Source organism: Priapulus caudatus, unplaced genomic scaffold, assembly GCF_000485595.1.
Source record: "Priapulus caudatus unplaced genomic scaffold, Priapulus_caudatus-5.0.1 Scaffold28, whole genome shotgun sequence".
Classification (NCBI taxonomy): Eukaryota; Metazoa; Priapulida; class Priapulimorpha; order Priapulimorphida; family Priapulidae; genus Priapulus; species Priapulus caudatus.
This window is the reverse complement of record NW_014577089.1, coordinates 18,874-27,189: the sequence shown is the minus strand read 5'-3', so window position 1 is coordinate 27,189 and position 8,316 is coordinate 18,874. Positions and strand designations below refer to the sequence as shown.

The 8,316-nt window shown below is 46.0% G+C and overlaps 2 protein-coding genes across 2 annotated transcripts in view; one reads left to right on the top strand and one right to left on the bottom strand.

Moving 5' to 3' along the window:
- LOC106815010 (serine/arginine repetitive matrix protein 2-like) overlaps positions 1–5,501 on the top strand; it is a 13,020-nt gene extending 7,519 nt beyond the window's left edge. Inside the window, exons 6-8 of the mRNA XM_014819421.1 lie at positions 223–1,530; positions 2,629–2,734; positions 3,077–5,501. Coding sequence (XP_014674907.1) covers positions 223–1,530; positions 2,629–2,734; positions 3,077–3,393 — 1,731 coding nt within the window. The 3' untranslated portion in view covers positions 3,394–5,501. The remainder of the gene's footprint in view (positions 1–222; positions 1,531–2,628; positions 2,735–3,076) is intronic.
- Positions 5,502–6,264: 763 nt separating this feature from the next.
- Positions 6,265–8,316, bottom strand: part of LOC106815237 (protein FAM8A1-like) — a 5,639-nt gene continuing 3,587 nt past the window's right edge. The window contains exon 5 of the mRNA XM_014819673.1: positions 6,265–7,607. Coding sequence (XP_014675159.1) covers positions 7,466–7,607 — 142 coding nt within the window. The 3' untranslated portion in view covers positions 6,265–7,465. The remainder of the gene's footprint in view (positions 7,608–8,316) is intronic.

Sequence of the window (8,316 nt, the reverse complement as noted above, 5' to 3'; positions counted from 1 at the left end):
GGCCGAGACGCAGAAGCCAGCGAGCAGCCGCGCGCTCAAGGCGCTCTCGCCGTCAGCTAGGAGCGGCAAGCTGCGTCTCAGCTGCTGGCAGGGCGAGCCAGACGCGGGCCGTCGGCAAGTGCCTGCCATCCTTCCACGCGACGCCTGCTCAGCGCAGCATCCGGACCGCGCCGCCGCCCCGGCCTCTCCACAAAGTGCCACGCTGTCGAGTGCGCCGCGCAGAGATCCGACTCGCTGCGCGCACCCGCGCTCGTCTCGGCGCGCCACGGTGGCGCCGCATCACGCAGAGTCCTGGCGCGAGCTGCGGCCCGGGAGCGGGTCGCGGCGCGAGTCGCAGCAGGCTGCCTGCGTGCGCACAGGACAGCACGGCGGCCGCCGCGCCGCCAGCTGCCGCAGAAGGTCGCCCGGCGCGGCCAGAGTCCGCCGCCGCGGGCCGCGTCGCCGCCGGGCAGCCCCGGCCGGCGGCCGTACGGCGACCCACCGCCCGTGAGTCCCCGCTCGCGGGACGCGGCGCCGGCGAGTCCGCGACCCGAACGGCTGGCTCGCGCCGCCGAGCTCGAGCACATGGACATGGTGGAGAAGCGCTCGCTCCTGCCGAAGATGAACGAGGCGCGCGCGACGACGGCGCACGGCAAGTCGCCGCTGCAGGCGCTGCAGGCGCTGCGCCGCCCGCCGGGTCAGAGGTCGCCCGAGTCGTCGGAGGCGCGCGCGTCGCCGGAGCGGACGCCGCAGCGGCGGCGCGAGACGAGCTCCGACGAGCTGCGGTCGTCGTCGTCGTCGTCCCGCAGCTCTGAGCAGTCGCCGCCGCCGCCGCACAGCCCCGTGCCACCGCCCCTCGCCGCCAGGAGGGAGGCCAGTCCGAAGCCGAAACTAGTTGCAAAGCCGGCGCAGCCGGCCGTCGCCGGCCCTCGCCCGGGGGAGCGCGCGCGTCGGGAGCGGTCGCCGGCGAGCAAGCCCGACGCCGCCGCCGCCAAGCGGCCGGAGATTCCGAAGCCGGCAGCGAGCAAGCTGCTGCAGTCGCCGTTGGCGCGTAAGCGGGAGAACGGGCTCGCGAAGAGCAAGCTGCCGGGACTGAAGGGCAGCGGCGAGCAGGAGAGGTGCGAGGAGGAGCAGCATCCGGGAGATGCTCGATCGCCGCCGACGCCGACTCCGACGCCGCCGGGTGCGAAGACTCCCGGCCCGGTGCAGAAGTCCGTCATTAAGGTGACGAGCTTCATGCGTAACGACGTCCCCGCCGCGAAGCAGGACAAGCGGCCGCAGGAGAAGGCGCCCTCTACGTCGAAGCTGTCCACGTTCGGCTTCCGCTCCCCGAAGGTGCAACGCAGCGATAAGATCACGGCGGCGGCGGCAAAAGCGCAGGCGGAGAAGGCGGCGCCGGCTTCGTCGAAGGTTAACGGACACATGTCGAAGATCCCTGGTAAAAAGGAGCTGATGAGCCCAAAGTCGCCCCGAATCCCACGCGCCGTGGTGGGTAAGCAGGCCGGAAAGACTAGCAATGGAAGCGTGCGTGGTCGGGACACTGGCAAGCAGGTTTGTGCCCACACCGTAACGTGTGACTAGAAAGATAGCGATAGAGTTGTGTGTAGCAAAAATGTCATCATGGGCACGTCTGTCTTGCATGTATGTGTCATTATTAGCGTAATCATTTATTAAATAATTTCTTCTTGATATATAACTGTATTAGGAAAATATGTTTAAAGTTCGAAGCTGGAGGTCAGTGGTTAATGTTCAGTGGACAAGTGGTATTTTGAGGATTGTGTTGACAGATGTAGAGAGAATACTTTCACTGTTGTCATTACTTTAATAAAAGGAGCATAAAATATACTTTTTACTGCTGCGAAGAGTAGCTGTGCAATGGCCTCTAGATCTTCAAGAGGTGCGCTAAACCTTTATTTCTTGTTTTTTATACTAAACAAAACTTAACTTGCTAGTTCTAATACTGTCAGGCACAGTGACATCAGCTAGTGCCAAATGACCACTTAAGTCAATAAATAATATCCTCAATTTATATACTGTGCAACCATAATATCAGTGTTATGGTTGATGCCATGTGGCGTGCTGCTCCTTTTGGTGATGACATAAGTTATGCTATTATAATTTATTTTTACGTGTTGTACGTAGCCCGATTTCAATGTTCCAGCCTTCATTATTTTAAGCTGTTAAATTGTGCATTATTAATGCAACTAACTAATGCGATATATAAATTTTTATACTTTGGTTTGAGTAGATAAGTAAGTTTTCAGTATAATGTCACATTAATTACAAGCGTATGTGACCCATGTGCAAATAAACCAAAACAGTGCAACTTCCATCATCACCACGAAATGCAGAACAAGCAATGGTGTTAGCCATAACGTATGGGCAGTGTTATAATCCAGGGGTTTATTCTTCACTATTATTATTAAATGATAAATAAGTAATTTAGCAAAAATAATGCCTAATCTATTTGTAAAAAAATGTGAAAGCTGGAGTAGCGTTATCCGTGGGTTAATGTGGCATTAACAAATATTTGATTTACATATTTATGTAATGATCATATAAATGCTTTGGGTTATTTATGAAGGAGGTTTCCTCCGGACATTGACCGCATTGTATCATAGCCTATCATTCTGTTTTGCATTTGTACAGGGTGCTACTGAGCACGTGGCATCCCTGGCAATGATTGGCAGTGATGAAGACGGCGATACTTGCACAGAGGGAGCTGTCATTAACAGAGTGCCAACTGATTGCCAAGGTAAATCAGATCCTATCACAGGTTAATGATTCAGGCATTTATGTAATGTTGATCGGTACAGCGTGACAATTACTACATTATATAAAAGTATATACTGTGGGGACATAACATGCTTTAGCAGTGACCAGGTTTAGTGTTATGGTAATTGTGTCCAACAAGGACTTTGGTTGAAAAGAAACTAGCCAATAACTCTGGTAATTATTCTGCACATACCGTGTGCAAACTGTGTGCGCAGTCACATTGGCCTGTCATAGCAAAAAACGGAATTATGGTAGAACAAGCGACATGTCTCTTTTGTTCTGTGTGGTGGTGACTTATGTTTATCGTTTGCCTTCTCTACAGGCAAGGAGAAAGTGAAGACCCCTTCCAGGCCACGTCGATCTCTGCTCCGTTTCGGCCTCAAGGACTTCTTTTTCCGATTTGGTGACAAGGAGAAAGCCGCACTTAACACTTTTGAGTTTCTCGAAACCGGTACAGATCTACCGGTGCCAACAGAGGGCAGTTCCGATGCACGCAGTGAGAAAGCACCCAGCGGCTGCAATGGCGCGAACGTAGCGGAGCCGCTATCGGACAACAGTGCCGTGGGCTCACCTGACAACCTGTCCGATAACGAGTTCTACATGAGCGATACCTGTGCCGAGGATTACCAGTCCGACTGATCGCTTCCAGGTGGAGCCACCTGTCATTACGAGGGCGGCTTAGCTGTGTTGCTTGTGAATGCTATGCATGAAGTCAGCTTACGAGGTGGTGGGGAAAATGGTTTTGCGCACATGGCTTTGAATCTCGATGGTATGTCTGCGGGGTAATGTCTGAAGAATTGTTTTCTAATGCTGTAACAATGAAATGCGACTGTATACTCACAGTTTTAAGTGGTGCATGAATTCAGTGCTTGGCAAGTGAATTCAGGCTTTGGCACACGTGGTTTTATAGACAATTTTGGTTGGGAAAATGGAGACAATGTGCATAGACATACACTATTCTGTAAAGACTATTTTACGTGTTGGCTAGCTTTCAGTGTATGCGATTTTAGTTTCGAGCTTGTATCAACAAATCCTGCCAACAACTTTCCGATGTCAAAACTTCTTGTTATAAATTACATTGCCATATAATTGTGTGATGTAGAATCAATGTTGCAGTATCGGAGATAATTGTAGCATGCTATTATTCGTTCATAGATCGACTAGCAATTCCAGAATCAGTGAACTACCTCTCCCTAAGATTGTAAAGCTGTGAATAACAATTGTTCTGTAGTGTAGCACTAATTCTCGTTTCTCATTCGCGTTTGCATAACAATAATTGATGACCATTCCAGCGTGAGGCCCGCCCTCTGTACGCGTTGAAATTTGGTCCTGTTATTAGACAGTAGGTGTAGAAGCGTCCGTCGCAAGATTTTTGCATTGTACTAACAGTACTGCAGGTTGTTACAGTAGATCGTCATCAGTGGTGAGCACAGTCATGGCTGACCAGGTGTGTGTAACTAGCAATAATTATTGTACAAAACGTTAGTACTCTCACACGTTGTCTTTCTGTCCAGTGTGAGGCACGTTGCCGAGGCCATTCGTCTTACTATGCACTTCCCCCGTGTGTGTTCACTTCTCTACCCCACCCACGTGTAAACCGTGCCTTTCTCAACCGTCGGCTATGGCAACAGGGTCCGCCCTTCGTTGATTCCCGCGGTTTGCGCCAGGGTTCGGAATCGGACAATATAATGTGACGGGAGTCAGCGAAGACCTGTGCGTATGCTCGTCACGTCCCTGCTGAGCGATAGCCACAGCTAGCTAACACAGCTAGTCTTGCATATAGAAGCACCCCACCTCCAATCGTAGGCATAGCCATATGTTGTTAGAATGGTTAGCGCACCCACCGCCCTCTATAGAATATAGCCCCCACCTACTCGCCAACGTACGCGCACCCACCCTTGCTCGGCTGTTGTGCAGCCCGTTAGTGTGGTAGTTGTGTGTTGTGTGGCTTCCCACTTAGCCATAGTGTTCCATAACAGTTGTGTGTGACGTTGCGCCTTTCGTTCGGTGTGACCTAAAGGTCAACACTGGATGCGGTGCCGTCGGGATGTCCTGTGTTACCCAGAGTTCCACATCAGATGCTTCCAATCCCAATGATCCGCATTTAACGCACTGTCGCGATATTTTTCGATCACAATGCCCAACGGCGTTCGTTCTCCATTAATTAAAGCCATAGCAATTTTATAAGTACATATAAGAGAGTCTACAAGTCAGATTATTGGTGAGTTGTGATGTGAACAGAACATTTGTAATGAATATAATAGTTTTGTATATATAGAATCTTCAGCCTAATAACTGACACGAATAGAATATTTATTGTTGAACAGGGTGCGTATTTTTTGTAAACTACTTATAAACGACCAACGTCTACATGATGCATACATACAGTGCAAGTGAACTGTGCCCACGGAGAACTGGGGTCCGTAGTCATTTGGGAGGGCTGTTGGCGGTTGGCTCATTCGCACCCACGTGTCTCCTCGTATTGATGATCTTTACGCGTGTAACTTTGTAGCGCATCTGGCGTTGCCAGTTCGTTTTCGTTTTGGTGGTAGTTACTAGTTATGTGATCGAAATACTGATACACGTGGACTAAATTTAAAATCATTGATTACAGGATTTTGTACAATTTGTTTAATATAGACAGTGTTTGTACATAGAGGTTTGATGCGAAAATTGTTTGTAATGACATATATTACCAATTTTTGGATTTTGTATTAAATTAAACCATTTGTATATAGATACATTAACTCTAGTCTTCGCGTCTTATTTGGGTGTTTCTGTATCTTTTTCAATGTTCCCGTTTTTGTTTTATTTAAAAACAATTTAGCATAAAAACTAGTCCGTACTAGTACGTAACCAAGACAAGAGAACGTACATTGATTACATGGAAACGCATTGTTGGAGAGAATGAAAAACAGTAAACGTTTGAAATCTTTAATTTAATAACGCTTCCAACGTTAGGTTATGTTTGCAACCGTAAGAAGTAGAAACTTCAAACTTGGTCTACAGGTGCATCTTATGGGGCGGTAGAACTGATTCTGAGTGACGTCAAGGTCACAGGGACACGGATCTGTATAGAACTAAACTTTGTCCGCTGGATATCCATTTATTTCTCTGTGCTGTAGAATAGCATCCGCACAATGTGTCAACTGTGGGATGATTACGTCTCATGCCGACGCGCCTTGACAAGTATTCATTTTGAGTGATATTTTACCAAGGTCAACGTCATCCATTAGAAGTACCAACCTCAGCCTACAAAAATATCACAGGTGTAGTGATCGCGTATGCGAAGGATTCGCACTTCCCGAGTGCCTTCCAGTTATGTTCTGCCAATATTGCGCGTTATATGACCGAGACGCACAGAATCACCAATCGATGACGACACTAAGGTGTTTGGTTGTAGATGGCGCCGATGACGTGAGTGACGGGGATCATGTAGCGCAAGTTCCTACGATAAATGCATTCAACGTCCGGTGACAATGTTCAAAACTAGTCGAAAACAAATATAACAACATTAATATATCACTTTTATTAACAGCTTCAGATCCAGGAAAATTTTTCAATCATTTTTAATGAGCAAGTAATAGTTTGCTATGTAAGCTCTAGACTGAAAATAATTATTCAACATTGGCAATGACCGACATTAGAGAGAAAAGAATTAAATAAACCTAAAATAATATGTATATTCACTTTCTAGGCATGATACTGGCGCAATACAAATGGGAAGCCATCACCCTTTCTACCATACAATAGAATAATTTCGCAACAATACGTTATGTGTAATCAAGAGCGCATAAACTATTCTGTTAATGTAATGACATATAACTGGAAAAGTGGAAAGCATATCAATCTTGAACATTATTACAACATAATCTCTGCCTCATTTCTAACATAATATCAAGAGTGTCATATATACTTTATATTATATAGACTCTGTATTATGACACTTCTGATAATATACATGTAACTCTGCTTCTACAGCACAAACATGAACAATACCTAATAGAGCACACTGGTAAATCATATTAGTGCACACATCCATTGACATGATTAATTACAAATATTTTCGATTTTGCTACAGAAATACTAGACATGACTGGCATTTAATTAATTCTTTGCTCATTAAACATAGGATGCTACACACGAGTAGCATACAATGTTTTACTTTGTTAGAGTTTATATTCTCACCTGATTTATGTACATTTGCAGCTGAAGTTGTAAGCCATGTAGGCATGCCTATTATGCAACTTCAATATTAGATTAGTTGCAAGTCCACTTGTGGACAATAAAGAAAACGTTTAAACTGGTAAGCAGAATCTGAGATGAATCTTGAATATTACTGTGACAGGGTTACGAAGCTGCAGTCGCTTGCACAAGATGATTGCAATTAATTAAACCTTGAAAAGATTACGAACGATTTCCTTTAAAATAACAAATACATGTTTTTTCGTACACACACGCACAAATGCATGCACACACCTACATACATAATTACAAAAGGCTAAAATAATTTGTTCTTTAAAGAATAATATCTTTGAAAATTCTTTCTGAAAGATTAATTGTCTGGAAGGACTGTTAAACATATGCATTTACTATGAATATATACACTGTACACTATGCAGTATCAACGAATCATCCAATATTTGTTGTTATAAAGAAGAAACCATTGCTGGCCTTATAAAAGTAGGCATACAAAAATGCCGCTCTAAGTCTAATTCACAAGGTCTTCTACAACAACTGAATTTGCAATAAGATCGTAAACAGCTCTATTATGTTGAAACAGGCACATTGTTAATGTAATTGGAAACATAAAGGCAATTGAGAAATTCTTCACCAACGATCGAAGAAGAGCCCTGGAATAAAGAAAATAACAAATACCTTATTATAATCTTAATGTTGTGATAAAATAATAGTCAACATAATTCCCTATAATACATCAGGGTTCTCCCCAGGCCGTTAACACCTTTAACGCTGAAGTTAATTTGTGATATCACAGAAATACTCCGACATGCCTTGATTGCTAATTCGATATGCATTAATTTCTAGCTTTTTTTACTTTTCACAATCCCAACACTCATTTCACAGCTTGGGGAATACGTCTTTAAATTTAACAGGAAAACCCTTGTGTGTGTGTGTGTGTGTGTGTGTGTGTGTGTGTGTGTGTGTGTGTGTGTGTGTGTGTGTGTGTGTGTGTGTGTGTGTGTGTGAGTACGTGCGTTTGCGTATACGTGCCTTCGTGTGTACGTGCGTTTTCGTACGTGCGTTTTCGTACGTGCGTTCGTGTCTACGTGCGTTTTCGTACGTGCGTTCGTGTGTACGTGCGTTTTCGTACGTGCGTTTTCGTACGTGCGTTCGTGTCTACGTGCGTTTTCGTACGTGCGTTCGTGTGTACGTGCGTTTTCGTACGTGCGTTTTCGTACGTGCGTTCGTGTCTACGTGCGTTTTCGTACGTGCGTTCGTGTGTACGTGCGTTTTCGTACGTGCGTTTTCGTACGTGCGTTCGTGTCTACGTGCGTTTTCGTACGTGCGTTCGTGTGTACGTGCGTTTTCGTACGTGCGTTC